This window comes from Oreochromis aureus, linkage group 7 (assembly GCF_013358895.1).
Source record: "Oreochromis aureus strain Israel breed Guangdong linkage group 7, ZZ_aureus, whole genome shotgun sequence".
In the NCBI taxonomy this organism is placed as follows: Eukaryota; Metazoa; Chordata; class Actinopteri; order Cichliformes; family Cichlidae; genus Oreochromis; species Oreochromis aureus.
Window position 1 is genome coordinate 21547184 of NC_052948.1, and position 26218 is coordinate 21573401.

The window sequence follows — 26218 nt, forward strand, 5'->3', positions numbered from 1 at the left end:
AGGTGTTAGGAAAAGAGAAGCAGTCATGCTACTAATGTGTTGCTAGCTAACCTCATTATTTGCAAACTGTTCCTCCAGCTGTTTCTCTTTAATACCACTTTGTTTACCAGCTTTTTGTTACTTTTAACTTTAGCGCTGTTTTGCATCTTTGTCACTACAAAGATGCAAAACAGATGGACGAGTTCGATTTCAGCAAATACAGCAGGCTTTTTACAACTTCTGTTTTACTCGTCATTATTCAAACTGCCAGTCTTGCTTCCTTCAGTTACGGCAGCTGTCTGTGGTCGATTTAACTAAAGTCAACAGACCATAAAAAAGTAGACACACGCAACACCATATCTGTACTTTTATTTGTATAATAAATATACTTGTAATACCTCAGGACCACATTTCACAACCACACACGGGTATGAGGAGCTGTACTTTGGATATTTTGAAAGCAGATGAAACAGGTGGCCCTACGCTTGATTTGGAGAATAGAGTTCACGCTTTTCTGTATTTTTACTTTTGAAAGTAGACTTTCTTATTGTTTACCTTTATCATCATGGCTGCTGGAGCGAACGGGCAAACAACAGACAATGCGAGAGGTACGTTAAAGGCCAAAATAAAGTCTGTTCACTACTGCTGTAGCTTTGGGAGATTACATGACAGTTTCCAACAGTAAAAAGAAGTACACAGATACTGCTAGAGTTAAGAAACATGCGTCTGCAGCACAGATGAGGATATTAAAAGAAAAAAAAGGGGCATCAAATGTAATTAGCCACGAAACCAGCCTGACCACTGAGATGAAAAGCAACACTTAACTTGAAAATCACGCACATTATCTTCAGCACATACTCAAACATAATCTAAATGTTTCTTTACTAAATCAACTTTATGGAAAGCTGAATGGGTTGAGTTTTGTTATAAGCTTTTGCGAACCTTTCACTTCAAAGCTTCATTGTGTTATTTACTAGTAAATATAGGCTGAGTTTTCTGAAAATAGAAATCTAAATGAATGCTTTTATATTTTTGACAAAGATTTATCTTTGCTATGTTGCCAAAAGTCAGTTAAGTCTCATTTAAGCAAGCTAACTCTATAGCTACAGCTAGCAACCCGTTAGCTTGACACAGAAACCGAAGAAAACTGCTAGCTTTGCCTTCTCGGAAGCTAACAAAAATTAGAAAAATATGCTACAGCTCTATGGTCAATATATTACTTCCTTTATGCACATAAACAAACAGAAGACACCAAAACTACCACCTCATTGAACCCATGCAGAATGACTTGCAGTAAACGCTTGTCTACGAGACTCGGTTGAGAATTTAGTGGGCGAAAATCCTGTTTTTTAAGAGTCCAAATCACAGTTCACTTATATGAGAATATAACTAGTAGATAAATCATTTATCAAAATGATCATTAAGAAAATAATTTGGTGATATTTCTTAAGTATTTCGGTTGGAGTTGGGGTTAAACGCTGGGTTTAATTCACAGAAATTTGAAATCAGAGAAAAGAAACCCAAAAAACATTTCTGTATTATCAAGCATGATGATTTTTGTGATTTTAATGTGCTTCATGATGATGTCAAGTCAAGTGTTACAGTTTTTAATGAAAAGCGCTACTTCATATTGTTAGGCTGATATTCAGTGTCATCACCTCCACACACAGACACACACCACACCTTACAGTTGTACTGCATTACATGTTGCAATAAAACAGCATGTATACGTTTCAGCTTTTATCAGTGCCCCACTTACTGTGATGAACATGTGCACTTTGACAGCTAACCACATGCTAAAAATCACCAATTATGAGATAAAACTCTGGGGAGTTGTTCATTAATAGTATACCAAAATCACATAGTTGAGGTTAAACGGTAGCCGTCTTAGATCAGCTATCTTCTTGTATCTTGTAATGAATTTAAATAACTGTGACAGTGCCACCTGATTTGAGGGAATATAATGATAGTCTTTTACCCATTTCATGTATCTCAGAGTATCTCTGCATCTTAAAACAGTTTGATAGCCCCTCAAACCAGTTGCAGCAGATGGCTGCCCATCCTTGAGCCTGATTCTGCCAGAGGAAAAGGGAGTTTTTCTTGCTCACAGGGGGCATCTGATTGTTGGGGTTTACTCTATATTGTTGTAAGATTTTTATCTTACAATATAAAACATACTGAGGCAACTTTTGTTGTGAATTGTAGCTATATAAATAAAATGAACTGAAAGTTGTTACATCTTCATGTTAACACCATAGAAAGACCTTCGGTTCTGACGAAAACCTGTGGAGGTCCAGTCTTTCCTCAGCATATGACGTTGCTCATTTGTCATAGAGATGGTTTAGTCATTACCTGATATACATAAAGTTGGAATAAAAGCAAAAAATATATCAAACCAGCAGTCACAATGAAAATGTATTATTATTTCAGTTTCCTACACATGGATTAAATCTAGTCTGAGATTAAAAAAAAATAAAAAAAAATCAAGGGAGATCTTGAGTGAGCAAAGTTTATGGTGTAGGGCCACTTTATTGGGAAAATAAAGTGTCCTGATTGCCAAGAGTCACATATTCTTACTGCACAGTGTTAATACCTCTTTCACCGCCGCCAGCCTGAACCTAGTGAACATCTTACTGCACATGTTTTTGTTATTTTCTGCTACTGATTGAAGATTCTTCTGGATTTTTCTTTTAAGATGTGTCCTACTCCAGATTTTACTGTGTACCAGGTCAGAGCACAGAAAAATCTAGCATCACATATTGGATTCGAATATCACGAATGACTTTGTCCTAATCCTAGTCGTCGCTGTAGCTTATTTTGATTTCACAAATGATGAAAAATGCAATTTATTCAGTCTTTGTCCATGACAACTGAGCAACTGCCTCCACTGGGGAAGATCACAGGCTGTGGCTGAATGCTTCAGAGCCACTGTTTTTTTCCCCAAAGCCAAGAATAAACCTGCAGCCTCGATTAATGTTTATCCAGGAAACAAATTCTGACATCAATTTTATACTAAAGAAAAAAGTTTTTGATTAAATAAATGTGAGTCCAGTAAATCCAATTAGCTCCTCAAGGAAAGAAAAAAACCCCTGAAACGTTCGGAAATTAGTATTTTTGGATAGTCAAGTAAAAACATTCAGGTTCAGTTTTAATTGTCAGGTCCGGGTGTGGCATTCACTGTCTCTGGGAGTAACTTCTAAAAGTTTGGGGCTCTTCTAACAAAACAAATGTTGTGGAAGCTTCCTCACTGACACGGCTTGCAGGAGATGCTACACTGACAAGTCTTAGATGATATGTGAGGGATGGCTGAAGTGCGGGTGGGGGTGGAGTTCAAAGCTGGAGAGCTGGTTCACGTCACTGCGTTAGAGCCTGGAGGATGTCTTTCACCAGCATCGTGCCGATCACCATTTTCTCACAGTTGACCGTCAGCTGGGCGGCTCCTTCCTCTTTGGTTGCCACGGTGACCAGCACCAAGCTGCCACTGGTCACCGTCCTGCCGGCAAACCTGTGGACAGGATGATCAGGAGGAGGAAGAGGAGGACTGAGGTCAAGGCGGTAAAGATCAAGAAGTAAAGATGAAGCCACAGAACAAAGAAGGGATAGACATCACATGAGTCAGCGGGACAAAAATATCATCTGTGAAACACAACAATGAGTGCAAAGTTAGTGCAAAAAAATTGGGGTTTTTTCTAGAAATTTTCTAGAATACTCTGATCAATATTCTAGAACTGCATCACATCCTATTTCAAGTCAGCTTATTGTGAATATATGTGCACCCTTTCCCCCCCTAAAACATTGAACGGCTGATGCTGTATCAGGTTTGTACAGATGATGTACTGGTTCCTGAATGTCACAGTCACAGGCTTTTGTCGTGTATTTCTTGTGTTTTGTGTCTCTGTTAGATTTGTTGGTTTTGTTACTTTCTTCTGCGTTTTGTGGAACGCTAAGGAAGCTAGGTCAAAAGAGCCGAAAGTAAATGATAACGGGACATCACTGATAAAAGACAATCGCCAATCAGACGGGAAAGCAGTTGTAGTCGACTACACCCGGCTGAAACCACAAGATTTAATTGAGCGTGCCACAGGATTCGGTGACAGTATTCTCTGGCTGGATTGGGTAGCTCAAAATGCTAGGGAAGAGCAGGTAGATGATTGTGTTGCTTGTGCCACAGCTAGACCCCGTTTGTTCACTGAGCCCACGCCACTGTACCCGGAGGACGAGTGGGGTTATAACTGTATGCTGAGGCTAACTAGAGAAGCAGTGAGCACCGGCAACTGCACCACACTGTCCAGTTTATATCCACCAATTGACAAGCGCACACAAGTAGGACCATTCATACCCAAACAAAATAATTACACATTTTAAATTCTCAACGGACAGCGTCAAGTACACTCTAGGAGAAATTGATTCAAGTTGGTGCACGACCACACTTACAGGGAGAACTACAAACAATGTAAGTGACGCAAACACCATAATTAGCACCTGGGCTAGAAGTGGGTTGTATTACTATTGTGGACATCACACCCTTTTGGTGCGTGTTCCTCTGGGGAGTGTGGGGACATGCGCAATGGTGCGGTTGGGTGCCCCACTGATGCTGATAGGGAGTAAGGTGAAAGCCACACCACAACATGACACACGCACACTGGCAGCCAGACGTAGGAGACATATTTTGGTAAAGAGAGGCACAAAAGGTACACACGCTTATGACCCCAGAACGGACTTGCCTACCTGGATTGACTCAATAGGAGTCCCAAGGGGAGTTCCTGATGAGTATAAATTAGTTGATCAAATAGCTGCAGGGTTTGAAAGTATAATCATATGGGTAACTACAAATAAAAATGGTGATCGCATTAATTATGTCCATTACAATTTGCTGAGACTCTCTAACCTAACCAGAGACGCCATGGAAGGGTTTGCAGAGCAACTGGGGCCGACTTCTTTAATGGGAGTGCAAAATCGGATGGCCCTGGACATGTTGTTGGCCGAGAAAGGGGGCGTGTGTGCCATGTTTGGTGACATGTGCTGTACCTTCATTCCCAACAACACCGCTCCAGATGGCTCTGTAACCAGGGCTCTGGAGGGCCTGAAAACTTTATCCAAAACTATGCATGAACATTCGGGAGTCAACAATGCACTGGAGAGCTGGATGGCCTCTGTTTTTGGGCAATGGAAGGGGTTGTTTATGTCTGCCATGTTTTCTCTTGCTACTTTCATAGGAATACTGGTTACAGGTTGTCTCATTCCTTGCGCCAGAAGAGTGCTGGAAAAGGTAATAGAGAGGGCTGTGGATTCGGGGCCAACAGGTCCGGGGTCTATGATGCCATTGTTGGAGGTGGAGGTGGCCGAATGGACCGAGGAGTAAGACAAAGAGAAGTATGATGACCTTCTTCGAAGGTCGAGGGGGGAGTGTGTGAATTATATCATTTTTATTAAGCTTGAGTAGTGGCATTTTGGTAAAACTTTTATTAAATGAAGTAATTATAATCATTTTCTTATACATATTGCAAGTGTGCTCATAAAAAGAATCAGCATTCAGTCTTTTGAGGGTCATAAGCTTCATCTCGCGAGACTGTCTAGATCAGGGGTGTCAAACTCAATTGCACAGGGGGCCAAAACTCAAGGCACACTTTAGGTCGCGGGCCAAACAAGATAAACATTTATTGAACACACTAAAACAATGTTTTTTAAACATAAATATGAATAAAAACAGACAGGAATATTATTCCAGATGAAATAAACTTAAAAAAATAAAATTTAACTTTAAATATTTTGCTCTTCATAAAAATAGATCCTGTCAAAATTATGCAAGTTAGAAATATGAACATGCTGCCAAAACCCCCAGAAAAAATAAATGAAAGCATACACAAGGTTGGAGCCGCATGTAGACGAGCTGGGGCATTGCTTCTGGAATGGAACTAATAAACTGTGCGGGCCATTCAGTGTCGTACTTTCCCTTGAGTGTATCATTACACTGCAGCTCCATCTGAATCTGCACAGGTGCAGTTCAGCAAAGTCCGCTGACTTGGTTCAACATTAATTGGCAACAGGGAAAGTGAGGCAGGTTGCACTGGTGCATTTGTGACAGCTTCACTTGAAATGCCTTCACCGCATCATACATGCCATGTCCATGAACTGACAGATTTCCTTGCTGAGCTCAAAAACTCTATTGAGAATTTTTATCCCAACTCAGCCAACGGACCTCTGTATGATATGGAATGTCGGCAAACTCTGAATCTATTTCCCACATAAAAGACTGAAATTGACAGTGATTTAAACTTTTAGCTCAGATCAAATTTACGGTTTGCGTTATGGTGATCATTACATGCTCCATTTTTAGGACTTTACCACACAGCGTTTCCTGGTGTATGATGCAGTGATATGCTGATAACTCACCGGTACAGTTCTCCTCCTGCATCTTTACTCGCATCCTGCTGACTAGTCCGCTTTTTTCACCGCACAACACCGGCGCTCCATCTGTTCTAAGTCCAACAAGTTTGTCCCAGGGCAGTTTCATGTCGGTTACACTTTGACACCAATGTGGCGAGCTCAGACACGGAGGAGACAGAGGTTTCTTGGGAGCACCCATTTATTTCTCTCTGCCGAGAACACTACCGCCACCTCCCTCCTCAGCGCGGTAACAACAACACAACAACAAAAAACGGCGCTCTCTCACCGGAAACAGTCGCCGAGAGAGCGTGTCACTCATCACCATAACAACATGACAACAGAAACAGAACTATAATAACAGAACCCCAAAACAGCCCTGACCCGCTACATAGCTCCCACCTAAGGGGTCAGTCGTCCCCGACAGCCCCATTACCCCACATAAAGTCCTGTAAGTGTCCAGGTGCCTTCTTTTGGCGCACCGGCCGGTCTTGACCGGCGGGGGAAAAGTCACTCGGATCAGAACGTGGGGTGTCACCAGCATCCCCTGCCCCGGCGTCTGCCGGAGCGAGCGGTCGGTACGGTGAAAGCCTGTCCCGGTGCAACACCACCATGCACCCCGGGCCCGGCATGCGGATACGGTACACCACTTCCGTTAGCCGCTCCACGACCTCCGCCGGCCCTTGCCAGTGACTGCACAGTTTCGGGGACACTCCTCTCTTGCGAACCGGGCAGTACACCCAAACCTTGTCGCCAGGCACAAAAGCCTCCCCCCGGCACTTGGTGTCGTAGGCTCTTTTCGGTCGTACTCCGGCGCTGGCCTGGGCCTGGCGGGTGTAGTCGTGAACCACCTGCAGCCGCTCCCTCAGCCTCCTGTAGTAGTCCATCTCTGGCCCACCGTCAATCTCCGGCTCGGGGGGGGACCCAAACACCAGATCCACAGGCGTCCAGAGCTCCCGCCCAAACATCAAAGCGGCAGGCGTGCACTGGCTGGACTCCTGAACCGCAGTCCGATACGACCAAAGGACCAGGGGCAGATGTCGGTCCCAATCCCGCTGGTGGCGGCTGGTGAGAATGGCGAGCTGGGTAGCCAGTGTGCGGTTAAAACGCTCGACCAAGCCGTCGCTTTGCGGGTGGAGCGGTGTGGTTCTTGTCTTCTCCACCCCCAGCCGCCGACAAATCTCCCCGAAGACCTTCGATTCGAAGTTGCGCCCCTGGTCACTGTGGAGCTCAGCCGGGACCCCAAAACGGGCGAACATCTCCTCCACCAGCCTCTCTGCCGTCGCCGTCGCCCTCTGGTCCGGCACCGCGTAGGCCTCCGGCCACTTTGTGAAATAGTCCATCGCCACCAGCACGTACCGGTTCCCTGACTCCGTAACGGGGAAAGGCCCTAGGACGTCCACTGCCACTCGCTCCATCGGGGTCCCCACCAAGTACTGCTGAAGGGGGGCAGTGGAGCCCTTCTGCGCCGTGCAGGTGTCACAGCAGTGCACGTGAAGTTCCACATCCCGTCGACAGCCAGGCCAGTAGAACTGTCCCCTGAGGCGGCGGAGAGTTTTGGCGTTCCCATAGTGGCCTGCCCCCACCGAGCCGTGGACAAGCTCAAGCACCTGCGACCGCAGCGACCGAGGCACCAACAGCTGCAGGAGATCTCTGCCCTGACCGGGGGCCCGCCATCTCCGGTACAGGAGGCCGTCGTGGGTCTCCAGGTTGTTGTGCTGGGAGTAGTAGGCCTTCACCTTGGGCTCCTGACCCGACAACGTCGGGTCGGCCTCCTGCTCCCGCCTCAGCTGCTGCGTTGTCAATGGGAGCCACCCCCCTCCGCTGGCTGTGGCCTGAGCAGTAGCCACCCCCAGCGCCTCCTGGGCCCGCTCCTCCTGTCGCAGACAGTAGCGGCACTCGACGGCCATGCAGGGCCGTCTAGAGAGGGCATCAGCGTTGCCATGCTGCCGACCTGCCCGATGCTGGATCTCGAAGTCGTAGCCCTGAAGGACCTCCAGCCAGCGGGTCACCTGACCTTCTGGGTGTTTGAAGTTCAGGAGCCAGGTCAGAGATGCATGGTCAGTGCGCAGGAGGAACCGGCAGCCGTGCAGGTATGGCCGGAAGTGCCGCACCGCTAGCAGCTCCCGCCAGGTCACGCAGTAGTTCCTCTCGGCTCGCCCCAGAGCACGGCTGAAGTATGCCACCACTCGTTCTCCGGCCTCGTCCTGCTGGGAAAGGACCGCCCCGACTCCTACATTGCTAGCGTCAGTGTCCACAATGAAAGGTTGCGGGCGTCGGGTAGGCCAGAACTGGGGCTCTGGTGAGGGCCTCCTTCAGCTGTGCAAAAGCCACAGCGCAGGCATCACCCCAGCCAAACGGCTGGCCCTTGTCAGTCAGGCGGTGGAGGGGGCTGGCTATCGTCGCGAATCCCTTGATGAACCGACGGTAGTAGGAGGCTAGGCCCAGGAAGCTCTGCAGTTCTTTGACGTTCGAGGGAGTCGGCCAGTCCCGGACCGCAGCCATCTTTGCGGAATCGGTGGCGATACCTTGAGCACTGATCACATGGCCCAAGAACGTAGTCTCTCTCGCCAACAGCCGGCACTTCGCAGGGTTGAGCCGCAGCCCAGCTCGACGAATGGCGCTAAAGACCTCGCCCAGGTGAGACAGTGCACTCTCGAAGTCGCCACCGTGCACCAACAGGTCATCCAGGTACACAACACAGCGGCTACGAGGGATGTTCACGAGCACCCTCTCCATCAGCCTCTCAAACGTTGCTGGCGCATTGCAGAGCCCAAATGGCATGACCCTGAACTGCCACAGCCCCTGTCCAATGGTGAATGCAGTCTTAGGCCTTGCTTCAGGGGCTAGCTCCACCTCCCAGTAACCGCTGCGTAGGTCGAGGGAGCTGAACCAGCTGGAGCCGGTAACGTAATCCAGGGCCTCGTTGATCCGTGGAAGCGGGTACGAGCCCTTCTTGGTGACTGCATTGAGACGGCTTAAGTCCACGCAGAACCTTGGGCTGCCATCCTTCTTCCCCACCAAGACCACGGGTGCCGCCATGGGCTGTTGGACGGCTCGATCACCCCAGCCACAGCCATCTCACGGATCTTTTCCTCCGCCACCTGCCGTTTTGAGAGGGGCAGCCGGTGTGGGCGCAGACGGATGGGTTGAGCAGAGCCGGTGTCGATGGTGTGCTGGACCAGCCCCGTCTGCCTGCAGTCTTTGTCGCTGGCGGCGAAGATGTCCACATTCTCGACCAGGAGGCATCTCAACCGCTGGCGTTGGTCAACGTTGAGACCTACGCTGCTGCGCTGCCACAGGTCACCAACAGCTTCGGTTGTCTCGGTCGAGGGAGATTTGTCGGGCTGAGAGGTCGGGGCTGAGGTGAGTAGAGATGACCCGGAGCCACCGGCACCCGAAATCTGCTGAGCGGCAGCTGCCCGACGCCTGTCTCGTCTGGCTCTGGTCCCCTCCGTTCCCTGCTTTTGACCGCACTGGAGGGCAAGAGTCTCTGTGCCAAGAGTGATCGCCCGCTTTGCGGTGTCGACGCAGGCCCCCCAGCGGGTCAGCAGATCAAGGCCGATAATGCACTGGTCTTGAATGTCAGCAAGCCAGAAGTCGTGCACCAGCTCCAGATCCTTCACTCGGATCCGCAACGGTTTCTTCCCCCGCATATCAGCCCTCTCACCCGTCACTGTCATCAACTGGGTGTCGGTGGGCGACCAACCCTTCACCAACGGCCCGGACGTTCCAGGGAGCACGCCAGGTCGTATCAGGGAAATGGTAGACCCCGTGTCCACCAGGGCCTGGCATGGCTGGTCCTCAACACAGCAGCTCAGGTAGAGTCCCTTGAGGTGCCCAACTCGGCCCACCACCGTGCATCGTCCTTGGAGGGGGGCAGGAAGCTGGAGCGGTGGTCCCCTCGCTACACCGCTCCCTCCCCGTTTCCCTGAGGCTGCGTAGTCCTGGTCTTCGGGGCAGGGGCTGGGCAGTCACGCGCCACGTGGCCAGGCTCATCGCACCGGTAGCAGCGGTCGGTCGGTCAACGAGGACGCCTCCGGGACACCGAGGGTTGCAGCTGGCATATCTCGGCGACCTCCCCCTCCCCGTCGCAGTCTGCGACTCTGATTTGGGGGTAGTTTAGGGGGGGCACCTGCTGGTTAGGTTGCGAGGTGAACACCAGCTCGGCCCTTTCAGCCTCAAGGAGCGCCTCACGGAGAGTTTGAGGCATGGCCAGGCGGACGTGTTGGCGTAATCGCTCTGGAAAAAGTCCTCGCAGAAAAGCATGCAGGCTAAGCTCCTCACGGGCTGCTGCTGGGAACTCCGGGTAGCCACGACGAGCATGCAGCAACATGTCCGCTGCAAAGGTGTCCAGGCTCTCCCCCGGCCGACGGCTCCGGTTGGTCAGCTGCTCTCTGCTCTGATCAGTGGAGTGCCGCTGCCCGAATCGCCTCTCGAGTGCTATGGTGAGGGCCTGGAGCTTATGCTGCTCTGACGGGGCTAGGTCAAGGAGTACCTGCAGTGCATCTCCTTCCAATGCTAGCGCTAGGTGTGTAGCAGCCTCTTCGTCGCTCCAGCCATTATGCCTCGCGGCTAGCCGTTCTTGTGAGAGGTAGGGCTCTAGTGGGGTTAGCCCGTTGTATTTCGGTACCTTAGCTGGCGTTGCAGGCATCACTGCTCGCTGTCGGGGGCTCGGTGTGTCGGTCGACAGAGGCAGCCCATGAAGCATTGCCCCAGCGTCTGTCGCGACGGGCCGCCGCCGTGGTGCGCTCGCGCCGTCGGGACCCGTCGGGGGACTTACATGGCCGCCCGCTTCCTCTCTCCTCAATCGCCAGCTTCCCAAGCAGCGGATGCTCTCCTCGACAGCTTGCTCCAGCCTCCGAATGTCTCTCTCCATTATGGCGGGGGTGAGCTAATCCCACTTCTGACACCAATGTGGCGAGCTGAGACATGGAGGAGACAGAGGTTTCTTGGGAGCACCCGTTTATTTCTCTCTGCCGAGAACACTGCCGCCACCTCCCTCCTCAGCGGCAACAACAACACAACAACAAAAAAAGGCGCCTTCTCACCGGAAACACAGTCGCCGAGAGAGCGTGTCACTCATCACCATAACAACATGACAACAGAAAGAGAACTATAATAACAGAACCCCAAAACAGCCCTGACCCGCTACAATACTTTTTAAAAAATGTCTTTTCCTGTCGTTGTCCTGTGCATCAATTTAATGTTCAATATTTCCACTCAGATGAAGATGGCCAGCTGTGCAATTTCCATCATGTCTATACTTTCATCCACAGCAATAAAGTGCATAATTTTGCTTCTTTCACACAACTGTGTTCTTAAATCAGTGGCCATCTCACAAACCCGATCAGCAATCGTATTTATTATGCCCGCGGGCCTTGACTTTGACACATGTGGTCTAGATGATCCGTGGTGAAAGGTGACACAGAATGGAGTAAAGGTCAACGCCAACACGCTTACAGACACAGACCACACGGAGATTCATTTCTAGGGTAGAGGTGAGATATGTTTTGCTTGTAGCTGCATTTTGTACCTGCAAAAGCAACAGTTTTGTACAGGATGTGGTCATGGTGTTCCAGAGATAAGAGTGAAGAAGAACAACCACAGGAAACACCTGGAGTGAAGATGGTGAAAATGTCTCTTTAATTGTCATTAACTGTAACTTATGCATGTTACGTATCTGCTTGACGCAAGAAGGGGCGTGAACCCTGATATTTAAAAACCATTTGAAGTGTGCTTTCTAGCAGAGAGCTATGCTGACAGTGTAGTGGTGTGTATCTTCCCACGCGTGTGTTTAATAAAATCATTGTTTTGACTCACTTGGACGTGGTCGTTTGTCTCACACCTCAATCACGAATCGAGACACTGGTCTCTGTCATCATGTTTAACGTCCACACAGGAAGCAACTTTTTTCTAGTGTTTCCTTCTATTATTGTTGGATCTTTACCTTAAAATATAAAGCACCTTGATGCAACTGTTGTTATAATTTGATGGTATATACATAAAACCGAACTGAGCTTAAACTATCAACAGTCCAACTACTTATGACCTTAACATTTTCAGATTTCCTCTAACTCAAACACACATTGTAATTTAAATAGGACTAAATGTTATTAGTTCTGTGGTGTAGATAATGTCGGTGATTTTTGAGACCTGATGTCAAAAAGGAGGAGTGGATCTGACGGAGGAATAAAGCACACAGCCTACTTATTGTCATGTCAAGGTAGATCCTCCTGACAGCATGTGCTTCTTTATCATTTATTTTACTCAAGCTGGAACTAAAATTTATAGGTGTCTGAAAAATGTACAATTTATTCCTTTAGTGGATTTTTAAAATCTGCGTAAAATACGTGAAGCCACACTTTTAAGCTGATCTTGGCAAAGATCTTGTTCCCAAATGATTCCGTGTCCTTTCTTGCAGAAGACAAACGCCACACAGAGCGCAATTTGCATTAAAAGGTGGCTCAGATAACAAGACGGTTTGCTCAGGAGTGATTTTTCTCACCTGCACTCTTTATCTGACCCACAGGGCACTCTGCTGAGGTTGGCAGCGGTGGTCACTCTCTGGACGATGGTGTGTTCGTTTCGGCACTTGACGTCCAAAGTTAGTTTCTCTGTGATCTCGTTCATGCCCATCAGCTGACCTGTGGAGGTTTTAGGAGCAGAGCACCGGTCAGACAGGAATCCTCTCCCTCCCAGCAGCAAAACAAGCAAAGCAGTTAATAATCTTAATAATAATAATAGTATTAATAATAATAATAATAATAATAATAATAAGAAGAAGAAGAAGACAACATGTACAGTAACAGAGTTCATTTTTTTAACCATTGCTATTCTTTTTCAGGGTATCTGCTAGCTTCAGACATGTACAGTATTATATACATATACTGTACAATGCAGTGAACATGGCTAAAGTTCTCAGAGGGACTGATGTAATATTCAGTACATCAAGAACTGTAAATGCTACTAACACTTAACACGGGAATGTACTCATGCTTCCCACTGAACACAGGATTTTGTTGGTGAATTTACAGCACAAAAAAGCAAATTTCTGACTGCTAACCAACTCGAGTCACCATTTTTCAGTGTATTTCCAAAGACAGAAATTCTGGGTGAAAGATGTATTCAGTACTAATTTTCTCACTTGTGCGAAGATGGCTCGTAGAGAGCAACTGTTTGGTGATTTGCTGGTCAAAAGACGCCTGGATGTCCAGGTTAAAACTGGTATTTCAGTATTATATATCAATACTGCTCTGATGTAAAACAAGTCCTATAATAAGTTAAGTGACAGAAAACTTAAACTCAGAAAATTTAGCTAAAACAGACTGCAATCAGTTCGTAGTGTTAGTGTCTATGCATGCTTCATTTTAACTTTTTTACAATGCCAACCCAAATTTAATACAATCGTAGCTTCTTGCCAAGAGGTTGTGCAGTAAGTTGTGTGAGGGAGCACAAAATAACAAAATAGGGGAAAAAAATTAAAATTGCACAAAATGTTGTGGGTCCCGCAGAAAACCAGTCAAATGTTTACTTTAACTGCTCCCCCCACACAGATATTTATGTTTTCTGTATCACACTTACAGGTAGATATACAGCGTTTCCACAGCAGGAACTTTTTGTAGTATTTAAGAACTAAACCTGCATAAGGATTGTTTCAAGTCACAGCACAGGCATTGTAGAACAGATATTTAAGGAACAACCACAGAGTCCCTCCCCCTAACTGGGTACTTTTATTTTGCTGTGAGAATGGTTCCCATTTTTATTAAAGCTGTCACCACCAGGGGGCAGTGTTATACCAGTGAGTGTGGTGAAATGTTTTTGGATGTGTGCTGCTCTCTCAGACTTTAGCTACTTTTGGCCTTTTTCTCAAGGAGTCACACAGATGGATCCACATGCTTGATCTCTCATGTATATGAGTGAATATACTGACCAGTGTATAGAATCAGACTGCCAATGTAAATAAAAATGCAAGGAATGAAAGGTTACGCGGCCCTATTGCGCCATCTTGTGGTATGACCTGGTATTACAGGAGAGTAGGTCCCGCACTAGTTCAACTTTGACTGATAACTCAACTCAACACACAGAGATGTTTTGGACCTAAAGTCACAGCTAATCTGTTTCTTTAGATTAGGTCAATATCTTTGGTTCACTTTGAAAGGGTTTAAATCACTAAATGTATTAACAATAGTTGAAACGTGCACCAAGGTTCCTTCAGCTCCCAGTTCCTGATCTTAGGTCCTGGAACTTTTTGGCTAAAAAGGGGTTTAAGTTTTGTTTAAAAGTGACCAAAGTCAAAAGTCTGAACTGAATCAAATATTTGCTGATTTAAAAACTAGACCTCAATACGAACTAAAGACATAATTTCCTCTTGAATGACTATAACCTGGTTTTAACTGAGATGTCAAGACCTCTTTTGACCTGCAAAACAAAACTCAGTGCCTGTTAGACCGATGCACTACAGATGACCAACAGTTCAAACTCCCAGCATGGTTGGTGGTTATCAGAAAGCACATGATTGAGTGCTGCTGTGAGCCAGATGTATATGTGGAAGAGTGAATGAGGATCAGTGGATGAGCATTTCCAGCCATTCCTGGTGGAGCAGGAGAGTGTGAGCGGCAGGTTTGCAGGTGTCTGCAGCTACAGACCAGGAGATGCAGTTAAGTGTTGATTACCCAGGCAAGAAGGGGGGAGGGGGAGTTAGCACGATGTGTTAAAGGAGGAGGGAGGAGGGGAATGGGAGGAGGGGGTGGTCTGTGTGAGGATGAGTTTGGCTATAGGAAAGGTGGCACACAGACAGCTGGGAACAACAAATCTATTAAAGCCAACTTACCTAGATTGTGTAATAGCTTCTCTATGGGGGAGAGTATGGAGAGGGAGGAACCGTGGATATGACACATGTTTAAAGAGTCATTGTGGGCTTGTTAGAGCTCAAAACTCGATCACTGTTAGGATGGAAAACGAACACCAGAAACCAGAAACATGCTGGTAACCGCTGTCTGCAGCTGCTCTACTATACACCGTCTAATGCAAACCTTTGGTTTGTATTGGTGGATTTAACGTAGCTGATGGACAAAACTGTTTCCTGCTCTGGAGGAAAGATGATGTTGAGACTCAGAAACATCAGGCAGTTACTTTGATGTTTACTGCATGTGGCAAATGACTTGCTCGCAATGTTATAAAATAAAAACAAAACAAAACACACATTTGAAAAGTGAAATATACTTTCTAATTAAAAGGTCCTGATTTCATCGTGTCACACTGTATGACGCACATTATCACCGGGTGACATCGCTGCATGCTTTCCTCTCTGCGTAACTGTTAAAGATCAAAGTGCAGATCTCAATGTCTTTGATCAGCAGCAATTTTTTCATTTGTATTTTCATTGATTGACTGTTCAAAAATTCAGGCCTATCAAATCAAGTCAAACACAATGACAGAACAAGCCTAGTGGCCTCCATCATGTCAGCTTTTTCCTGAAGTTTCATGTACGTGCTAACTTTTTAACTTTAGATATTCAGCACGTGGTTCCCACATGACTTCAAACATTTAACCCCATCACAACAGTTATTCACAGTCTAATGAAATGAGCGCTATATTTGAACAGAATATATGAAGTGTATATTCAGAGTAGATTACTAACACTCATGGTCAAAACTTACGAGTTGCAGCGCTGCAGCATTAGCTCAGTGGTTAACATGTTAACAAGCTCCCTGTTTGGACTATGCAACATTTAAAGATGTGTTGGTGTTAAAGCAGCAACTGAGACAGTGGTTTAGGGTCGCATCATTCAGGACATCAGAAATATTTCACGGCCTATTTTCACTCACCTTGTTCCTTTTTAAACTCGTTCTCTGTCAGGAAGACGGGCCTCATCAGCTCCCCGACCGGTGGTTGGATCGACACGAAGAATTTCCTGGTGTGAGTGCTGAAAAAGGAGGAATGGTAGTGTCAGGGATTTTTATTTTGTCTCTTGTTCTTAAACTTCAAAGTTTCCCAAAGAGCACCGATCCTGGTGGGATGACGGAGCTGGAATAAGATTTTTTAAATGATACAAGTAAAATATCTGATCTGACAGTCTGATGGTAATTTCATGACTGTTTTCAAAACAACAGGAAACTGAAAAATGTTCATCAGTATTTCTCAAAGCTTCAGTAGGTGTCATCAAATATGTTATGCAAACCCCCCAAAGATTCAAATTAGTAAAAATTATTAAAGAGTCAATGCACACTTTCAAAAGCTGCAACTATTAAAGCAGAAACCTTAGTCACTACCAATCTCTGTCATCGGTAGGTTCAATCGCTCTCTTTAAACTTAGCAAAAGGCATGAAAAATCAACAGAAAGGATGTAGTCGTCAACTTTGGTTCTTTTTTAAAGGTACAGCGTGTAAAGTCTCACCACTAGATCTCAGTAGATTGTAGCTTGCAGTCAACTGAGTTCTGTTTTCTTAAGTCTCCCAGTTCAAGCGCACAATCCTAGCTAAGGTGGCCTGTAGTGAGTGTAGGTTGTGAATCTATTGTTTATGTCAGCTGTCAATGTGTGTCCACATCTGTTTATTCTGGATTAGGCTTTAAAATGAATCCAATAGGAGTCGATGAGTCAGTGAAGCTCACTTGTGTCCGATAACAGCGATACTTGGGCGAGTTGTTGAGCTTTTTAGTTAAGTGTTGCTGCTAGCCTCAGTTAGCTGCTGTTAACTGGTGTTAGTGAAACTTTCTTTGAAGTAGATCCAAGTGTTGGGCTTGGACACTTTGCAAATAAACTCTCATATGATGTAAGAAAGTAATCAAACTGTTTATCAGAAGGAAGTATGATCTTTAAGATACTGGTGCCTAACATTAGCTGTTATAATGTTAGCTTATAATCAGCAGCTGTTGTTGTTTTGCTGGCTTGATATCACCTCTCCAGAGATTGGAGGATAGAGGGTCTAATCTGCTGACAGTAAGTAGTTATGATAATATCTAGAACAAATGGGGATGTTTATGCACGTTTTCATGCACATTAGAGCCCTGAATTCAGTTCAGGAGATGAGGATAGTGGCGATGTTGTACATATCCATCTATATATACTCAGTCCTTATGTATGAATTATACTCCTACATCTCTGGATGCTCCACCATTGCACTATAAATCTGTTTTATGTGTTGTTATTGTCTGCAACATGTTGTCTCCGTTGTCTACTCTGTTATATACACTTAGAAAATAGAAATAGCTAGGGCCCAGTTCTTTGTATATCTACACATACTTAAAAGATCTGATTCTGATTCTTGAGATCAGAAGGAAGAGGATGACGTTTTGTCCAGATGCCTGTCATGTTGTCTTTTTGTTTTTGCTTGTCTGATGAAGAGGATTCATTCTTAGATGATAAACCGCAGGTATAATCCTTCATATCTTTAGTCTGAAGGTGCAGATGCAAGTTAACATTTGCCTCCACATAGCACAGAAACGCCTGTGAGTTCTCTTCTCCTCTCCCTTTGCTGTACCACATATGTGGTTGGTCTTTAGCTGCATACTTAAAACTCAATCAGAGAGAACAATCATGTCCACCTCGGCCACTACATTTAGACTGGCAGGACATCCACAAACCGGAGCCAGTCTTATATACTTAATTTATGAAAAGTGCATCAGTTTGTTGGAAGATATGATTGCACAATAATCTGTGTATATTTATAAGTACAACTATTTTTTTCCCATTAACCTCAAAAAATGACTGCCTGTAGCTTTAAAGAAATTCAGAAACCACTGGAGTGTTTCCTCTGATTTTATTAAACGCGAACTGAATCAAATCAAGAGTTTTTCAAAATAATTAACTAACTTCATGTCTGTGTATCAACGTATCAGTGGCTTAGCAGACTAACTGCTGCAGCTCAAATGCAAATCTAGCAAATCCCCAAAATGAAGCAGACCAGCAACCAGAAGCAGGACTGCACAGGTCTACCCTCTGTAATCAAGAGTCCGTCTCACCACAGCTGGAAGTTTGCTGCTTGCGTTGAATCACAGAAATCGATGCCCATCACGGCTGTGGCTGTCTCACCTGCCGGAAGTAGCTCTGTGGAAATGGAGGAAGGAAAAAGCCTTCAGTCTTTCCACACAAAAACAGGCACAAGTCTTAAAAGTCACATGAAAAACCGAGACAAAGACTAGGATGTGAATGTTCATACTGAAACATCTGAGACGACCTTGTATAAAAAGTGTCCTCTAAGAAGAAAACTGAGATGGAGGAGCTGCTGACAACTTTAAAACTGCCACACTTTGTTTTTCTCTAAGTCAAGTAAACTCTGATGGACTCCTGTGTTAAAATGCCCAACTCGAGTGATGAAGGCAACATAATTTACAGACTGGGTTTAAAGGTTTAAATTTAAGGGCACATAACTCATGGCATGTGTGCATGTGTAGCTGATGTCAGGCCTCAGGTAGGGCCATTCAAGTCACTGAACTGTAACCACTGTGCCCATATTAATGCGGTTTTGCAGCTTTGCAGCATTTTTAAATTCATAGTCACAAAAATTCAGCATCTAATTTACAGTTTTCCCTGAAGCAAAATTATTGTCAGTACAAAAAACACCGACATCTGCAACAAGTACGTCTGTTTTATCTGGTGTAATGAACAGTGCAGTTTCCAAGCACTGCTAGCAGGGTTGTATTTTTCATGCACAGTGGACGATCTCACGCACCAATCTCTGGGAACTCCTTGACCCTCATCCCAGACTGGAGCTTCACGTCCTCTATGTGCAGGTTCTTGGTGTCGGAAGAGGCGTTGTTGGTGAACTGCATCTGCACTGCCACCATGTTGGCGTCAGGGCTGAAAGGCTGCCGGCTGAAGCAGTACTCCACCGACAGACCCTCACCCGTGATCCGGTGAAGCAGCTCGTAGCTCTTCAGCGTGCTGGAGGGAGCAATGGTCTGTAAAAAGACCCCTCTGGTTTGTCATCTGCTTTAGTTTTTTCACCCCTCCTCTTCTTTTTCATTTCATCGCTTCACTAACCGAGAATAAAGATGTCAACAAGCAAATAATATGAAACACTTACTGCTGGGGAGAGGACAGAGTCAGACAAAGACAGCCCCTCCAGGTCGGTCACGAGGCTGTTGGACAGGAAGGTGTTGACGGGTGTGACTTGTGGTGAGGGAGCAGGTTCAACTAAGAAAGAAAGACACGGGAGGATGTTCCCAAATTCAGACCAGAGTGCAGTCATCTAATGGATTTTTTTTCCCTTTGGCTCTTTGTAGACTGTGAATGGGTTTAGGTGTGAATTAGCATCTCCAAGTCTGGTTGAGAGATTAAGTATCTTGGACGGTTTGTACATGAATGACAGGAGAGCATTGGTTTAATGGAAGCTCTACTTTCCTACCTATCCTGTGGACACATCTGTGGGTGGTGACCAAACCCTTGAGCTCAGTCATCCACAAGGGGCTCAGATTATAGCTGCTGCTCCTCAAAAAGAGCTAATGAGATGGTTCAGGCACCTCTGAGATCTAATTCAGAAGTGGTTCGTGCATTTTGAAATGGGATGAGATTCTCAGATGAAAGAGATGAAGACGGTTCTGGGAAGATGTGGACATCTGCTTAGACTGCTTTCCTTGCTAAAGAGAGTGCCATAAATGTTCTACTGTCTGAGAAGAAAAGTTGGAAAGATCGAAAAAAAAAATACAACTTACAATCATCAAGGTCGAGCAGAGACATTTCTTTCTTTTCTTTCTTGCTCTCTTTCTTGACAGGCTTGGGAGGAGGTTTAGATTCAGCCAGCTGGAGAACAAAGAAAAGCTGTCATGAATAGACGCTGTTCATGCTGCTGTATAGGAAATGGGGCACAACTGCGCTCTCTTGTATTTTGAAATGCTAAGGTTATAAGAATTTTAGCACCTTCTTAGATACAGGCTGTATCAAAAAGAATAATCTGGTTTCAAAGTGCTTTTATTCACCGCTAACGATGGAAACACACACTGATGGAAAGAGCGGATTCATTAGTTTCACACGGGTGGTGGTAGGTAGCATAACAACAGCAGTGGCTGTGTGAAACTTTATTTTCAGTCATGTACTTTTATATTTATTGCAAGCTTCTATGTCCATTACTTAAAAATGAAAAAAAAATGATACACCCTCCTCCTGGGGTCTTCCTCTGTAGTTAACCCTGGTTTGCACCTTTTTTTTCTTCTTGACCTCAGCCTCTGACTCGGAGTCTTCAGACTCCGACTGGCTGCTTTCAGACTCGCTTTCCTCATCTTCGTCAGATTCAGACTCTGACTCGCTCTTGCGCGGTTTACTCTTCCTCTGGTGCTTCCTCTCTTCTTCTTCGCTGCTCTGCTCACTGTCAAAGGAAACCAGAGGTCAAACTTCCCTCAAGGAGTCAAACTTTATTTTCTACAAACAAAGCGACCACCTATTCTAATAATAACATCCATAGTCCAGCAAATATGCCCTGACATGGCATGCAGTTTAAAGCAGTCTACCTTTCGCTTTCTTGCACTGGCTTCTTTAGATCTTTCTTTTTTTTCTTCTTCTCTTCCTCTTCCTCCTCCTCCTCCTCTTCCTCAGACTCGGAGGCTTCCTTGCTCTCTTCGCTCTCTGATCCCGACCCGCTCTCCTCGCTGCCACTGCTGCTTTCCGAGCCAGTGGCAGAGTCTGACTCTGAGGAGGGAGAGGTCAGAGGGAGAGCAGGTTAGATAGGCTGCACAGAGTAAGTGTGATCTGAAGGCTGTTGGTGTTCACATCTCACACGGCGTCCTCTGACAAACAAAGCAGCTGAGACTGAGTGAGACGTCTGCGTTTTAAACTGTTTTACCATCAAAAAGAGTCGAGATCATCAAAAGTTTTTCACCAGAGAGGAGATCAAATTTTTATTATCCTTTGTATTATTGATGCCTCAGACACTTTTTTCCTCCAGAGACGAGGAAAAAGAAAAAAAGATAAAGCAAAACTTTTAACTGACATTCTCAGATTTTCTTTCAGTGTGAAGCTGAGGCAGACACATCACAAAGAACTAAAGACAGAGGTGTTTTATGCTACACCCACACTCACAAAACTATGTTTTGTCTATAATATTATTGTAGCCGATGATAGTTTCTGCAGCAGTAATAGTGAGGAATATTGATAATCTTCTTAAAAGATTATCAATTAAAGATAACTGATCAGATGGAATCAGACATTTAGGGGTTTACTTTCTGTTTAATTTGAAACACTGTTGAGGTCAACAGATATTCAAAAGCTAGTAACAGCAGTGATGTTTCAGTCAGTACTGCTAAAAGTAAGAATAATATGAAGCTCTTAAAATAACATAAAACTATATTCAGAGTACAGGGATAATATCCAAATTAGCACTTCATACAGTATTTGCAATTTCACAAAAGTTACTAAACTCTGGATGTAGGATGTAATTTTCAGTGCCTAAACTTGAGGCTTAATAACTCTTGAAGCAAATTTGTAATATGTTTATTTGGGCTTTTTAGCCTTTATTTAAACAGGACAGGGGACAGAAGATGGGAAGGCTGGGAGTAAGAGCAGGAGGAAGACATGCAGCAACTGGCGATATACCTCACCTTATTTGTATTTTTAAGTGATTTTGGTGTATTTTAGACAATAAGAGACAAAATTTATCCTGGAAGTAATGGGGCTTTTCTATATTTCCCCATCTTAAGGTGTTATTAGAGTTATTTTAAGGTCGAGGGCTGTATTCCTTAGTAGCTCTACTTCCGCATCTCACACTGTAATTAATGGGGAATATTTTTATGTACTGAAAATTCCACACTAAACTCAGAAAACATTTTGGAAAATTCCACAGACAGCATTATAAACTGCTACCTAGTTTCTCATTTTACTCATATGATTCAGATCTATTTTTTTAAATAACACAGTGGCTTCATTAATGTTCACAGAACTGCTTTTACCTGTTAAAATAAGATAATAATGCACTACATTAAAAAATCTGGATCAGTATAAATAGACAGGTGTGCTTGTACCTATGTTGCTGTTAATCCACTCGCAGAATAAAGCAGGTGAAAACATTTGGATGAACAGATTTGTGCACTGGGAGTGAATGAGGTCCAGTATGAACAACACAAATTTCCTTTTTTTTTTCAATTCTGCCTTGAGTCACCTCTGTATGTGGTCCTCAGATAATGGTCCTCAATAAGAGCAGAATTGATGTGACTTTTGCTGCTTTCACATGACCCAAGCCTCACAATACATCATGAGGTCCTGAAACCTCATGAGAAGTCATGAGACAGCACCATATATACGCAGGTTAAAAGCAGCCGTTGACATTCTGCAATTCTTAATTACATTTTTTCCATTTATGTCACAATGTCACCACCCCTGGCTTTGACTAGCTCTCCACACACACTCCTGTATATATTGCTGTCTGTCTCCACATCCTCATCATCACACACTCGTTTGAATTTGCTGGAAAATCGCTGCACATCGACTTGTAACCATCAACCCTTGATTGGTCTCTGTGTTTACTTTTATGCAACATATTTAAACAATAAATTCAAACTCAGTACTGATGCTTTCATCTGGTAATATTCTATATTTTTTTCCATTGCCAATAAATCAAAGTAGAATACATTTCTTCTGTTAATACATTAAATGTGCATTAACCCCCCTGAGAAATAGTCTGCAGCCAATATTGTTATTGCTGTTGAAGTCTTTAGTTGTCTTAGGGCATTATGACCAATTTTAAAGATTTATACAGCTGGACTTGGACCTGAGTGCCACAAACAGGGTATGAAAGTTAGAAAGGATTGAGAGATGGACCTTATTTCTTTAGATTTTTATAGAAATGGTCAACAACACAAATCTCAAGGGCTTGCTCAAAGGGGGTGATATGATTCTTAGGACTTTCTCTGTATTATTGTAGGGTCCTTACAGTATAAAGCACACTGAGGTAACAGTTGTGATTTGTAATAAATGGTAAATGGTAAATGGCCTGTATTTATATAGCGCTTTACTAGTCCCTAAGGACCCCAAAGCGCTTTACATATCCAGTCATTCACCCATTCACACAAACATTCACACACTAATAAAATTCAATTGATAATGAGCTTGCTCTTTGAGACTGTCTCATTTTACCAGCCCCTACCAAGATCATTCACACTGACTCAAAAGTCTCACACACAAACACACAAAAACACACACAAACACAAACACACACCCCTGTTGTGAGCACTACTCATTTAGCCAAAGAAGGGACCATGCTATCAGTGCCAGCAGCCTAAAGTTACCACTGTCAGCAGACTCCGTAGGACCAGACTCTCCCTCTGAGTCGGTGTAGAACGGCTTTTCTACTTTCTTCTCTTTCCTCTTCTCACGGCTACTGCATTTGGTCCACTCAGGCACCTGGCATAAAACAAAACAGAAAAAGCAAGAGTACAAACAGTAAGCCTCCAGCCCCGCCTCAGAGAGAAAACCCTCAGACAGAAGCAGAAACGTGGGCAGATAGCATGGCCATGAGTGCCTCTGCCTGGGCGTGATGCAGCCAAAAGAAGCCAGCCATCACTGCTGCAGATCTGCTCTCAGATCCCACAGTCAGGGAGCAAATTTACACCAATGCTTTACTTGTTTTGATTCGAGTTTTCTGTTTTTGCACACAGAGACGTTAGCACCAGGTGTTGCCTTCATGACCAGTTGCAGAAATGCTTTTCTTGTAATAATAAGGGAGCAGTTCCATTAAGAGAAGTGATATCTTTGAGGAGCAGTAACTATCCTCCTACACTTAAAAAGAAAAGGCCATCTGCTTTTTCTGTGACCAAACTCATTAACCAGAGCCATCTGCTAATGAGCACGGACATCTCAGCCCCACTTAATACCCACAAGGAGCCTAATGCTGCGTGACGTGCCTGAGCACCACACTGCCTGCTGAAAGAATCACTTCTTTAATGGTAGAGACTGAGGAACAGGGTGCTGTGTTTCAGGTAGCTTTGGCTGAGCTAAGCACAGAACAGCGACTACTATATGCGGGAGGGAGGCGTTCAGTTTAAAAGCACTTGGGTTTTTGCGGCTATATGGGTTTAGGCTCGAGAACATGTGGCTGTTTGCCGCTAACTGACTCACACTTGTTAATGTTGTGACTCTTTCAAGCAGCGTAAAAACCTGGCAGACGTAGGAAAAAAAAAAGATTGGGATGGAGATGAGGAAAAAAGAAGGAAGAGGTTTCTTTTAGAATAAAAGTCAGGAGAGCAAGAGAAACAGGCACAGGAAGGTTTCAGGGGCTAAAAAATAAGAATGTGTGAGAACAGTTTTGGATATCACAGAGACAAAATAATAAGAATAATCCTAAATTTAATTACATGATAACTTTTAAACACAGTATTTGATCAAAGTAATCAAAAGGACAACTTCTATTGGTAAAAAAATCAACATACTCCAATATAACTACTGGATATACCTTAATACGTACTCATACTGTCAAATTAAAAGTCAACATTAGCATTCACTACTTCACCAATACATCAAAAAAAAAAAATACATGAAAATGCACTTAGTCTTCACCAGCAACAAAGTATGGTATGCTAGCATGGGTTAGATGGGCTGAATGAAGAGCAGCACAGGTGGAGCAGCAGAGGGGTAGAGGAAGAAATCTGAGAACAAATCACATCAATCAAAAAAAAAAAATTAAAAAAATCACGTGACAACATTTGTGACGCGTTCAGCAAGCGAGTCACAAACTTTATGAAGAAAACCAAGCAGGTGGACAGGAGGAAACCTGGAGGAGTCCCCGTCAGCGGGTCAAAATCTGTTCAGTAGACGGTAAATATTTTGTTTTGCTCTCACAAGGCTTCTGTTCTATGTTGGTGTCACTAAAAAGTGCAACTGAGTGAAAGAGAAACAATAAAATAAACAGATCTGTTCCTTAGTAGTGTAGATTTGGGCGTCATTCATACATTTTCTTGAACATTTAGAAACTTAAAAAAGGAGGTTTTAGCTAACCCCAAAGGGAAACACCCTTCATCCTTCCACTACTTTACTAGCGTTACGTGTCACACGACCACTCCTACGATGTCTATTTTCTATAGATGGAGATTCTGCATGACTTTCTTCCTATGGAAGCTCCCTGAGCTTCTACAATGTAGCATAATGTTCATTTCAGTAATCTACCCTGTCTAATTGTTGGCTGCTTATCAAAAGGCACTGAGGCAGAACTAGCCTGGCATTGAGCATCAGCACTTCTGCTTTCTAAAGCAAAGCCTGGAAAAAGTCTTTAAGAATGAATAACTTTCTGTCAGACGATTAACTTCTACAGCTCTGCTCTCACGATATACCTTCCTGCCAAATATTAATCTTTTCAAGTTCTTGTAGGTCCTTTAATTTCACTCCTGCCACTAAATTACTGCTTCAAACTCGTTTTAGGGCAGTGTTTGGACAAACGAACAAAAATCTCATGAGCGGGAGGAACTCATCAGGTGGGTTTGGAGAATCCAGCTTGGACAGCGTGCACCTGTAAGCTTCACAGGTACATGTTTTCCAAGCTGGCAGGTGAAGAGGTTTAAGATAAGAACATGGAGATTGTTTCTCATGAAACTCGCTGTATATTTAAAATTTTCAGCCAATATGAAAGAGAAGTCCCAAAACTGCTGATAAAGACAGTGTGATATGTTTGGAAGCCCCTGTTGGAGCTTAATGATTAAGTAAATCTTGAGACTACAAGATCTTTTCCTTAGATTAAGAATGGATTTTGACTGGTCTCATTTACAATTTTGAATCAGCTTTGTTTTTAAAAATTAAAGTAACTTCTATCCCACTGCTTATTACTAACCAATTTATTGGACCTCTGTCTACTTGAAACATACACAGTGGTCAGATTTAGCCTTACTTCGTGTGAACTGACAGAGGATTTATTTCTATGATGTCACCTAAATCATT

At 44.4% G+C, this 26218-nt stretch overlaps 1 protein-coding gene across 5 annotated transcripts in view; it reads right to left on the reverse strand.

Moving 5' to 3' along the window:
* Window positions 1-333: 333 nt before the first annotated feature.
* The window catches only part of LOC116330472 (AP-3 complex subunit beta-2), a 68632-nt gene continuing 42747 nt past the window's right edge, over window positions 334-26218 (reverse strand). For 3 of the 5 annotated variants that reach the window (XM_031752814.2, XM_031752813.2, XM_031752817.2), the window contains exons 18-27: window positions 23581-23695; window positions 20812-20989; window positions 20504-20669; window positions 20020-20107; window positions 19392-19501; window positions 19038-19266; window positions 18328-18412; window positions 16194-16291; window positions 12872-13010; window positions 334-3520 (exon numbers count right to left, since the gene is read on the reverse strand). In XM_031752814.2, the coding sequence (XP_031608674.1) occupies window positions 3334-3520; window positions 12872-13010; window positions 16194-16291; window positions 18328-18412; window positions 19038-19266; window positions 19392-19501; window positions 20020-20107; window positions 20504-20669; window positions 20812-20989; window positions 23581-23695 (1395 nt within the window). In that variant the 3' untranslated portion in view covers window positions 334-3333. The remainder of the gene's footprint in view (window positions 3521-12871; window positions 13011-16193; window positions 16292-18327; window positions 18413-19037; window positions 19267-19391; window positions 19502-20019; window positions 20108-20503; window positions 20670-20811; window positions 20990-23580; window positions 23696-26218) is intronic. The other 2 variants (XM_031752818.2, XM_031752815.2) reach the window with 1 other exon arrangement.